This window comes from Megascapheus bottae, chromosome 7 (assembly GCF_031878675.1).
Source record: "Megascapheus bottae isolate mThoBot1 chromosome 7, mThoBot2.hap1, whole genome shotgun sequence".
NCBI lineage: Eukaryota > Metazoa > Chordata > Mammalia > Rodentia > Geomyidae > Megascapheus > Megascapheus bottae.
In genome coordinates, this window is record NC_143515.1 from 46,331,489 (window position 1) to 46,344,012 (window position 12,524).

At 39.3% G+C, this 12,524-nt stretch overlaps 1 protein-coding gene across 2 annotated transcripts in view; it reads left to right on the top strand.

The window, feature by feature from the left end:
- The window catches only part of Clhc1 (clathrin heavy chain linker domain containing 1), a 31,806-nt gene extending 19,665 nt beyond the window's left edge, over positions 1-12,141 (top strand). For both annotated transcript variants that reach the window (XM_090336917.1, XM_090336918.1), the window contains 5 exons: positions 1,262-1,368; positions 2,654-2,828; positions 6,871-7,073; positions 8,689-8,868; positions 11,869-12,141. In XM_090336917.1, the coding sequence (XP_090193043.1) occupies positions 1,262-1,368; positions 2,654-2,828; positions 6,871-7,073; positions 8,689-8,868; positions 11,869-12,062 (859 nt within the window). In that variant the 3' untranslated portion in view covers positions 12,063-12,141. The remainder of the gene's footprint in view (positions 1-1,261; positions 1,369-2,653; positions 2,829-6,870; positions 7,074-8,688; positions 8,869-11,868) is intronic.
- The last annotated feature ends 383 nt before the right edge of the window (positions 12,142-12,524 follow it).

A 12,524-nucleotide genomic window follows, 5' to 3' on the forward strand; every position in this document is an offset into this window, starting at 1 on the left:
TCCTCTCTCTCTCTCTCTCTCTCTCTCTCTCTCTCTCTCTCTCTCTCTCTCTCTCTCTCTCTCTCTCTCTCTCTTTCCTTATTTATTTATTTTGCCCGTCCTGGGCTTGAGCTCAGAGCCTGAGTACTGTCCTTGGGTTTTTTCCTCAAGGCTAGAGCTCTACCACTTGAGCCACAGCACCACTTCTACCTCTGCTTTTTTTTTTTTCTAAGTATGTGGTACTGAGGAATCAAACCCAAGTCTCCGTGCATGCCAGGTAAGCACTCTACCACTAGGCCAAATTACTAGCTTCATAGTTTCATTATTCTTTTTTTTTGCCAGTCCTGGGCTTGAGCTCAGGGCCTGAGCACTGTCCTTGGACTTTCTCAAGGCTAGAGCTCTACCACTTGAGCCTCAGCACCACTTCCGGCTTTTTTCTATGTATGTGGTAGCGAGGAATCGAACCCGGGTCTTCATGCATGCTAGGCAAGCACTTTAACCACTAGGCCAAACTCCCGGTCCCAGTTTCATTATTCTTATATTCTGAACAGATTTTATCTGCTGAATTCCTTGTTATCATATTATAGAGAAATGGGTAAAGATGACCCATTGTGTTTTCTTACACTGTGTAATGCTTCTCTAAGCCTACCAGTTTTCATGAGAGGAAAAACATTGATGAGAGTAAAAGATTTATATATATTTACTAAATATGACTTTAGGCTACCCCCTTCATGTTCATATTTCTTTGCAATTGTATTTATTAAACCTGTTGAAGACATATGCCATAGGTAGTGTAGTAGAGTCCAAAGTTAACTGTTATAGGTCCTCTGTTAGTCTAATATTTAGTTGAGTAGGGGCAGATACCTTGGCAGAACACTATATCACATAGGCTTTTAAATACTAAGAATAATTCTTGATTTCCAGTTTGGCTGCATCTACATTCAGTGACTATATTCTGTACATTACCCTTATTTGCCCTGATGATGCACAGCAAACAAATAAACCCCCAAATCAGTGTTCATTGTAAGTTCACTCTGATTTCTCATTTTCTATAATTTCCTGTAAGGACCACAGGGATAAACTACAGGTTCACATTCAAAGTAGCAGTATTTTAATCAGACAAAATAAAACAAATACTGGAGTATGAACAACTTACAGATGAATAAATCTAGTTCCAATTTATTAGAGTTGTTTTTTCTATTACACTTAGTTTGTATGCAACATTTCTAATCAGTTTTCTGTCTTTATTGTGTATCATCATAACAAAATGGAATGGCTGTAGACTCAATGAGTTAATCTCCCTTGGTGAATATGAAAATGCAGCATCTTTTGCAGCAAGCAGTCCTTGGAGAATCCTTCACAATATTGGCACAATGAATAAATTTAAGGGTAAGCACCCAAGCATATCTCTCTGAATCTTACAAATATATAGAAATTTTTCTTTGTTTTGGGACCGGGAGTTTGGCCTAGTGGTTAAAGTGCTAGTGGTTAAAGTGCTTGCCTAGCATGCATGAAGACCCGGGTTCGATTCCTCGCTACCACATACATAGAAAAAAGCCGGAAGTGGTGCTGAGGCTCAAGTGGTAGAGCTCTAGCCTTGAGAAAGTCCAAGGACAGTGCTCAGGCCCTAAGCTCAAGCCCAGGACTGGCAAAAAAAAAAAAAAGAAAGAAATTTTTCTTTGTTTTTTCTTGATAGAATGGAAAGAATAATAACCTGAGAGGTATTAATTACCAAGCTATAACATTCAGGGATTTGATTACATTTTCTAACTTGAATTGTGAACTATTTCAGTATGTAGAAAGTATGGAAAACAACTTAGTACTTATATATTCACTATCAAGATTTAATAAGTGTGGATATTTAGTCAATTTTGCTCTCCATTCTTTAAAGGACAACTTTCTTTTGATAAAATGACATACATACAATTATTTGTCTCTCACAACCTCTACTCATCCTTTCTTTTCCCCATACTCCACCCATCCTTTCTTCTCCCCATACTCCACCCTACACTGATTTTTAAAAATGATTATCAGCTGGGCATGGTGGCTCACACCTGCAATCCTAGCTACTCAGGAGGCTGAGATGTGATGATCAAGGTTCAAAGCCAGCCCGGACACAAAAGGACCTGAGACTCTTTATCTCCAATTAACCTCTAGAAAACAGGAAGTGGGGCTTGGCTCAAGAGTAGGGTGGTAGCCTTGAGCTAAAGAGCTCAGGAACAGTGCCCAGTCTGAACTGAAGCCTCATGAACCACACACACACAAAAAAAACTTTGTCATCCCTTGGCTTCTAGATCTCTACCTCTAACACATGGCATAGACAATAATAGTTACTATCTAAAAGCATGAAGTTTCATTTATATATATATTATTAAAGGTTTAGAAAATACAAAGATAAAAGTAGTAATATGAAACAAAAAACGGTTGGGCTGGGAGTGTTGCCTAGTGGTACAGTGCTTTCCTGGCATGCATGAAGCCCTAGGTTCAATTCCTTGGTATGACATACACAGACCAAGCTGGAAGTAGTGCTGTGGCTCAAGTGGTAGAGCGCTAGCCTTGAGAAAACCCAAGGACAATGCCCAGACCCTGAGTTCAAACCCCTGGACTAGCAAAAGAAAAAAAAAAGAGTGAACCATTCCTTGATGTATTTGACTCAAATATTTTCCTTCTGTAGAGGTTGAAAAAATTAGAGGAAAGCCTCATCCATTACTCTCCTATTTTGAGGAAATATTCAGCACAAGTCATGCTTTCAGACGTCCTATTAATAAGGATCTAACCCTGGAAGGAATCAAATGTGGACTATCTGAAAAACGGCTTGATTTAGTGATCAACTGGGTCACCCAGGAAAAGTAAGAAAAATTAACTTTTTAGTTAATTTCAACATTTGGTTAATACTGGTGTTCATCATCAGAGGTATAATAGCATTGTTCTCAATACATTATTCAAGGATTTAATTTAGGTTCTTACAAAATGAGTTAGAAAGCATTTCCCAAACGTTCATGGAATCGTAGTTCCAATTATGGGCTACTTTTTACTTTCTGAGTCATTCAAAATAGGGAAAGTCTAATCACTTAACCCAAATTTAAGAAAGAATGCTTTAGTGGTGTTCTGTGATTTACATTTTTTCAGAAAAGGATAAACATCCTCTGAAAGATTAACTTTGAAAACCTAGTCCCATGAGGTAAGTATTATGCATAGATTTAGTGATTAGATATTACCTTCATTTAGACATTAAAGATCTCATTTTTAATGAGATATGACTTAATTTTAGTAGTGGGGTTAAGCATATTTATTTGCGGGTTTTTTTTATCCATGTTCTCTAATCTGGTCTTAAATCTACCTGCACAAGTTCTTGAGAATGTTAGGAAACAGAGGATACAATGAAGTAACAGGAGGGAAAGGAGATGGACTCCTACCTGGCCTTCTCTCAGGTGGACACAGTCTTACTGTGTTCAAGACTAACCTCAAACTTTCAGTATAGTCCAGGCTGGTCTAAAAATCATAATCCTCCTGCCTCAACCTGCTTTCTTTTTTTAATGTTAGTGCTTTTTTAATGTTAGTTATATATATAGTATATATATTATATTTTATATATGCACATATATATATATATTTTTTTTTTTTGCCAGTCCTAGGCTTGAGCTCAGGGCCTGAGCCCTGTCCTTGGACTTTCTCTAGGCTAGAGCTCTACCACTTGAGACTCAGCATCACTTCTGGCTTTTTTCTATGTATGTGGTACTGAGGAATCGAACCTGGTCTTCATGCATGCTAGGCAAGCACTCTACCACTAGGCCAAACTCCTGGCCCCTGATAGGGATATTTTACTGTTAAATCTCCACATGTGTATAATATGTTCCAATCAATTTTTCCCCTTTTATCACACTCATCTCACCTCAATATTCTGAGTGTGAGAATTACACTTATGTACCACCAACATGGCTCAAAATAATAGCATCTATAAAAGAAATAAATGCTAGCCAGGCGAAGTGGCTCATGCCTGAGATCTAAGGATTGTGGTTCAAAGCCAGCCTGGGCACTAAAGACTGAGACTCTTATCTCCAATTAATCACTAGAAAAGGGGAAGTAGGCTTGTGGCTCAAGGGGTAGGGTTGTAGCCTTGAGCTGAAGGGCTCAGGGGCAGTGCCCAGACCGACAGTTAAAGCCCCATGACCCATTGAAAAAGAGAGAGAGAGAGAGAGAGAGAGAGAGAGAGAGAGAGAGAGAGAGAGAGAGAGAGACAGAGACAGAGACAGAGACAGAGACAGAGAGACAGACAGAGAGATACAGAGACAGAGAGAGACAGAGAGACAGAGACAGAGAGAGACAGAGAGAGACAGAGAGACAGAAAGAGAGAAACAAATGGTAAAAATATTGGTATTATTTGTGTATGCGTGTGCATGTGTGTGTGGGGTGTGTGTGTGCACATGTGTACTGGTCCTAGGGCTTGAACTCAGGGCCTGAGCTTTTTTTTTTTTTTTTCTCTTAAGGCTGGTGCTCTGCTACTTGAGCCACAGTGTTTGCTTCCACCTTTTGGTAGTTTTCTCTGAAGCATGATCCTTATATCTCAGCCTCTGCTATACTATAATCTTTATAGACTGAAATAATTACTTGTTCATCCTTAGGGAATGTGACTATATGTACTAAAACCTAGATTTTTGTCATTAAAATGTAGAATTAAAGGAATTGCTTAACAAAGAATTGATTTATGCTCAAGCTGTCTTCTGGCCTTAGACCATCTGCTCATTTCCAATAAATAATTTCAATAAAGGGGGGAATTTCAAGATTGATTTTAGTGTTAGCATTTATTAGATGTATATAGACATCCATACCATGTCAGTCCTGCTATTTTGCAGCCACTAGTTTAAACTATAAAATACAATTTCCTTATAGCCAATAATTAGTAGTGGTGTCTTTAAAAATACCCAAGTGTTTGTTTGGCTCATGCTGATGGTTTCTCGATGGAGTGGTTGTGATAGTACAGATGGTTTACTTCAGCTGTGTGTGAAGATAGCACAGTACAATATCATGGCAAATGAAAATTTTCAGTTGAACTATCTCCAAAGAGCTGCTTCTTTAATCTCCCTAATAGGCACAGTTACATGTTTTCTCCCTGTTGCTTCTTATAAATCTGTTACAAATGTTAAAAGTAAATGATGTAAAAAATCAATGTTAATAATAAAATCTTTTTTAAAAAAGTGACACTGCTATCAACCTTTTCTCTTTTTTTCCTTCTAGTATAAACGCTTGCAAGATCTCTTACTAATTATGAGCTAAGGCTGCTCTCAATATTTTTAACAAACTTTTACAAAAGTGCTTAGATTCTTTAGAATATTTGAGGTTTTGTTGTTTTATTTTTGCCTTTCTGAGGTTGTAACTAAGGGCTTCATGTATGCTAGGCAAGCACTATACCTTCAAGCTACAGCCCCAGCTTGCTAAAATGTAGAAGATGGATAGACTCTAGGTAACTGCTGAAAACTCTGAGACCTTCAATTATTTGAACTTTTTTTCCCTTGTAGCTTCAAATCCTGAGAGTCTTTTCAGGAAAGTATCAACTATAGAATTTTTGGGAAATGTTTTATTGAGGATTTACTTTAGTATAACAAAAAGTAGGGAGAAATGAAAAATGTAACACAAAGCAGGCAAGAAATGTGAGTTAAAGACTTAAAATTGCAATTTCTATCTGTAGCTGTTATTCTTTCTGAGCTGGGCAAACACAGGTAGTCACGTCAATCTGACGCTTCCTAATCTGAGTGGTGCTGAGTGGGTAAGATATGGGCCACCCAGAGTGGTAGCTCTCAACTTTCCTTTGGTCTGACATTCTTTTTTTTTCTTTTCTTTTTTTATTAAAGAATTTATTAACATTGATTTTTACATCATATTTTAAATGACATATTTAATAAACAAGTATTCAAGAAGGGAATCTCTATATACAATCACTGTGGTCTGACATTCTTTTCTGACTGCACCCACCCAAGAACACCCAAGAAGTGCTCACAGATTTTTTTTTTACCAATTCAAAGAACAAACAGATTTAGATAGCTCCTTCTCCAGAGCAAAGAAGAAAAAGAAGGCAGATTTAGAGTCTCTCCCAGATCTCCTAAGCTTGTAATTTAAGATTAAAAAGGGAAGTATGGTCTCTCGGGAGCTCACTGTTTTTTTTTTTTTCAGTTTCCTTCTGGGCTTTAACCTTTGAAGCTGGCCATCTTTTGATATTTGTTGCAAGAATGTCTACCCTGCTCCATCCTCTCCTCCCCTCAAGGTTTTTAGTACCTTTTAATCTTGGATGTGTTTCAGTGAGGTAGTGGTCTAATTTGTTCTTTATAGAGCTGCATTATGTTGAGAATGGATTGTTGGATCTACCTGGGGGAAAAAAAAGAGAACCAACAAGTCATCTCTTAATCTAATATAGAAGGTGATGTGGAAAATTCATTTGGCAGAAAATCCAATTAACAGGCTGCTATGATCAGGACTAGAAAATGATCAGGATCAGAAGACTTGAAGTTATGCTTTTTGTTGTTATTGTTTGTTTTTCTTTATCTTTATAAGGGGCACAAAAGAGTAGTTTATTGTAGACTAAAAGTCTCACAGACTTTCCTGTCCCATCTGACTTCCAACCATGATCCTCAGATCTCAGCCTCCTGAGTAGGTAGGTTTACAGGCCTGAATCACTGGTGTGCAGCTTGGAATTCTCATTGGTTACCATTCTAGTTGTTCAAATATTTTAATCTGGGAGCCCAGAGTTTGGCCACCTGGTGGTAGGGTGCCTGCCTAGCATGCACAAAGACCTGGGTTCGATTCCTCAGTACCACATGCATAGAAAAAAATTATTTTAGTCTCAATTACTCCATGATTATTACTTAAACATGTACTTTATTGACCTGCTTGTTCTAGGATAACATTTTCTGAGGAAGCTGGAGATGTAATTTGTGCCTATGGGGAGCAAGACTCTTATAACAAGTCCAAGTGTCTGGCTCTAGCTCAAATGATCTACGACCAGTGTGGTCTTCACAAGAAAGCTCTTCTTTGTCTGTGTAAACAAGGTCAGATTCATGGAGCCATGGAATACATACAACACTTTAAAGACTTTACCTCTGGTAAGTGAAAAGGCCTATTATTTATATGCATTCAAATTCTGAGCTTTAATTCTAGGATCACTTTTCCAGTGATCCTTGGGCTTGAACTCAGGGCCTGGGCATTGTCCTTGGACACTTTTTGCTGAAGGCTAGCACTCTGCCACTCGAGCCACAGCACCACTTCCAGATTTTTCTGTGTATGTGGTTCCTGGGAATGCAGCCCAGGGCTTCATAAATGCTAGGCAAGCACACTACCACTAGGCCACACTCACGGCCCCTCTATAAGATCACTCTTAATGCAGGCATTTTTATTATTTTTTAAGAATTACAGTATAGAGGGCTGGGAGCACAGAAAAACTGAGAAGTGGTGCTGTGGTTCAAATGGTAGAGCTCTAGCCTGGAGAAAGCCTAAAAAAATGCCCTGAGTTCAAGCCCCAGGACTGGCAAAAAAATATTACATTATAGAGCTGGGATATTCCTTAATTCTTTAATAGCACATAAATAGAAAAATCCAGAGGTGGTACTAGCTTTGAATAAAAGAAGCTCAGGGACAGTGCCCAGGCCTTGAGTTCAAGCCCCAGGACTGGCAAAACAAACAAACAAAAAACCCTACACTATTGAATCTATTTTACATATACTGATAAGTAGATAGATATTTAAGTTTGTTATACATTTTGTTCAGCCAGTATCTAGCAAATTAGCTACTATAGTCTTAAGGACAAATTTAGTAAATAGATATGGCAGACCATGCTCCACATTTTTTTTTTTTTTTTTTGCGCTAGTCCTGGGCTTGAGCTCAGGGCCTGAGCACTGTCCTTGGACTTTCTCAAGGCTAGAGCTCTACCACTTGAGCCTCAGCACCACTTCCAGCTTTTTTTTTTTTCTTTCTATGTATGTGGTACCAAGGAATTGAACCCAAGTCTTTGTGCATGCTAGGCAAACACTCTACCACTAGGCCAAACTTACGGCCCCTATATTCAATTATTTTTTTTAAAATTGTAGGGCCAGGAGTTTGGCCTAGTGGTAGAATGCTTGCCTAGCATGAATGAAGCCCTGGGATTGATACCTCAGTATCACATATACAGAAAAAGCCAGAAGTGGTGCTGTGGCTCAAGTGGTAGAGTGCTAGCCTTGAGAAAGCTCAAGGATAGTGTCCAGGCCCTGAGTTCAAGCCCCAGGACTGGCAAGTAATAAAAATAATGAAAAAAAATAGAACATAGTCAGGTACTGGTGACTCATACCTGTAATTCTACTTACTGAGGAGGAGGCTGAGATCTGAGAATTGTTGATCAGAGCCAGCCCAGGCAAGAACCATGATTGATTGGTTAACTGATTGATTATTTTTGTTATTGTTAGTCAGAGAACTTGAACTCTGGGCCTAGTTACTGTCCCTGAGATCTTCAGCTCAAGGCTAGCAATCTATCACTTTGAGCCACAGCGCCACTTCCAATGATTTATTTTTTCTTTGCCTTTTTCTTTTGATTGACGATTATACTGTTGACTTTACATTGGGATGACTCATTGAGGGCTTTAGAAGAACTAGAAAAATAATTGTTGGTATTAAAAGTATAGATATTGACTGACCTGTTTCTAAGTGATTTATCATACAATATATATTTTTAATTTTTATTCTCAGATGATCTGATACAGCTAATCACATCATGTCCCCAAACCAAATTAATCCAATGTCTCATTCAAGAAAGGAATGGGAAAGCACCATTTTTATCTTGTGGGCTTGCCATACTTCATCTATTCTCTGTGGATATGAAAAAATCTGGTATTAAGCTACTTCAAAAAATAAGCAAGAGTGGGAAAGGTAAGGAAAGGGAGGATTATTGTGAAAGAAAAAACAGTGAGTTATTTAGAGAAAGGTTCAACATGACTGTGCATTTTTGTCTTGTCTGTTCTTTCGTCTGTCTCTGGGATGGCAGAGGGGACAAAGAGAGGGAGAGACAAGTGTGAATGAATGCAGCAGTGGTACTCATTGGACACTATGTTGAAAATGAACTGGACAACTTGTAGGTAGGGATGGGAGGGAAAAACTGGGAGAGGCAACATTGTTTGAAAAGAAATGTACTCATTACCTGACTTAATATAACTGAAACCCTTCTGTACATTACCTTTACAATAACAATAAAAAATGACTATGAGGCCAGGAGTTTGGCCTAGTGGTTAAAGTGCTTGCCTAGCATGCATAAAGACCCGGGTTCGATTCCTTGGTACCACATACATAGAAAGAAGCCGGAAGTGGTGCTGAGGCTCAAGTGGTAGAGTTCTAGCCTTGAGAAAGTCCAAGGACAGTGCTCAGGCCCTGAACTCAAGCCCAGGACTGGCAAAAAAAAAAAATGACTATGAGTTAGCTCAAATTTTCCATATAGTTCCTTCTTAGCAAGACTAACATTAAGAGTCTATAAATACAAAACCGAAAAGAATGTCATAGTAACTGTAAGAGTTAACATTATTAAAAAATAGAGAGACATGTACATCTTTAACAATCTCTTTATATGAATTTAAATGATATTTACATTTAAACTATGTACTATAATTCATAAGTGAAACATATACATATGCATCTTACTCTTTATAGAAAGGAGGTATACAAAAATTAATTCATTGAATTTCACTGTTTTTAACTTTCATTAGTTTTATATAAGAATTTTAGGGCTGGGAGTGTGGTCTAGTGTAGAGTGCTTGCCTAGCATGCATGAAGCCCTGGATTCAATTCCTGGGGGGGAAAAAAAAAAAAAAAACTTCAGCAGGCAATTTGATTTTTTTTTTTTTTGGCCAGTCCTGGTGCTTGAACTCAGGCCCTGAGAGCAGTCCCTGAGCCTCTTTGCAAGGCAAGTTTTCTACCACTTGAGCCACAGCACTAGTTCTGGCTTTATCTGAATAGTTTATTGGAGATAAGAGTCTCATGGACTTTTCTGCCCAACTGGCTTTGAACCATGATCCTCAGATCTCAGTCTTCTGAGTCTCTAGGATTACAGATATGAGGCAGAGAGGCATTGAGCACCAGGACAGGCAATTGATTTGACATTATTTTATTAGGTTAAGAAATGAAGTAGCTGGGCCCAGTTGCTCACACCTGTAATCCTAGCTATTCAGGAGGCTGAGATCTAGGGTCCTGGATAGCATCCAGGCCCCGAGTTCAAGACCCATGACCACCAAAAAAAAAAAAAAAAGGAAGAAAAAAGAAAAGAGAAGTAAGGGGGCTGGGAGTTTGGCTCAGTGGTAGATTGCTTGCCTTGAATTCAAGCCCCACGACTAGAGGGAAAAAAAGGCAGAAACTATATACCAGTGGCTCATGACTGTAATCCTAGTTACTCAGGGGGCTGAGATCTGAAGATTGTGATTCAAAGTCAGCCCAGTCAGGAAAATCTGAGACTTTTCTGTCGGGTGTGGGACTTGAACTCTGGGCCTGCGAAGTGTTCCTGAGCTCTTCAGCTCAAGGCTATTGCTGTACCCCTGCAGCCACAGCATCACTTCCCATTTTCTGGTGGTTAATTGGAGATAAGAGTCTCATAGTCTTTAGTGTCGGGCTAGCTTTGAGCTGGCTTTTAACTGGCTTTGAACTGTGATCCTCAGATCTTAACTTCCTTAATATCTAGAATTACAGGTGTGAATCACCATGCCTAACTTATGTCGGAGACTCTTTTTTGGTTTGTTTTTGCCAGTCCTGGGCCTTGAACTTAGGCCCTGTGCACTGTCCTTGGGCTTTCTCAAGACTAGAGCTCTACCACTTGAGCCACAGCACCACTTCCAGCTTTTTTCTGTGTATTTGGTACCAAGGAAGTGAACCCAGGTCTTCAGGCATGCTAGGCAAGCACTGAGACTCTTTTTTTTTTTTTTTTGCCAGTCCTGGGCTTGAGCTCAGGGCCTGAGCACTGTCCTTGGACTTTCTCAAGGCTAGAGCTCTACCATTTGAGCCTCAGCACCACTTCCGGCTTTTTTCTATGTATGTGGTACCGAGGAATCGAACCCGGGTCTTCGTGCATGCTAGGCAAGCACTTTAACCACTAGGCCAAACTCCCGGCCCAGCACTGAGACTCTTAATTCCACTAAATTACTAAAAAAAGCTGAAAGTGGAGCTGTGCCTTCAGTGATAGAGCAGTAGCCTTGAGCAAAAAGACGGAGAGAGTCTAGTCTCTTGAGTTCAAGCCCCAGGACTGGCACCAAAAAAGAAGGAGGAGGAGGAGGAGGAAGAAGAAGAAGAGGAGGAGGAGGAAGAAGAAGAGGAGGAGGAGGAGGAGGAAATGGGAAGACTTTTATTTTTTGAAATTATTTAAAAAAGGAATCACAAATCTGGGTACAGTGGCTCACACCTGTAATCCTAGCTACTCAGGAGGCTGAGATCTGAGGATCACAGTTTAAAGCCAGCCTGGGCACTAAAGACCGTGAGATTCTTATCTCCAATTAACCACCAGAAAAATGAAGTGGTACTATGGCACGCTACCACATAGCGTGGTAGCCTTGAGCTGAACTCAGGGCTAACCCCCAGGCCAGAGTTCAAGTCCCATGACCAACAAAAAACAACAACAACAAAAAACTCCAACACTAATACCTAAGACTACTGGGCTGTAGGTCTGGCTTAAGTGATAGGGCACCTTCCTAGTAAGCTTAAGACCCTGAATTCAAATCCCAGAAACAAACACCAAACACTTACGATCTGAACTAAATACATGTTATAGCATAAACTATATGGGAATCAGGTAAGTTTAAGAATAACCAAGTTGAAATTAATCTTTTGTTTTAAGAAATCACCAAGAGTGGGTTACCAATAAGAATAAGTGGCATACTCTACTTTTTTTCTTCTCAGATGCAGTAGAAACCCTTGTGCTAAATGATGCATTTTGCTCCATAGAACAGTGGCAAGAAGTGGCAGATTTATGTTTACAGAATGGCTTCGAAAATTTATCTAATGACATCATGTGCATTCTTCGATCTCAGTCTGGAGTTTCAGAAATTTCTGAAGAGGGTTCAGACAACCCAATGAAACATGTCTTTTGGTAGTTCTATATTTTAACCAGTGGAGGGAGCTTGTATCACACTGTACAAATGTTGATCAGGGAAACTGGTTTTGGTATAGTAAATAAATCTGGAGAAGAAGCTGTAGAAAGTAGATCACAGTTCCTTTGTTATCATAACTTGGAGATTGGTCCTTGAAACATATAAACCATTGCTTCCTTTTTTCCACATGGTCATTTTAAAATATTGAATCCTGACCAAAAGCCAAGATTAGTGGGGGCTAGTGGCTCACACCTATAATCTTAGCTACTCAGGAGGCTGAGATCTGAGGATCATGGTTCAAAGCCTGCCTGACCAGGAAAATCCAAGAGACTCTTATCCCAGAAAACTGAAAGTAGTACCGTGGCTCAAAGTGGTAGATTACTAGCCTTGAGCTAAAGAGTTTAGGACAGTACCCAGGCCTGCATAGGCATTCTAAGGATATAAGATAATATCCAGATATATTTC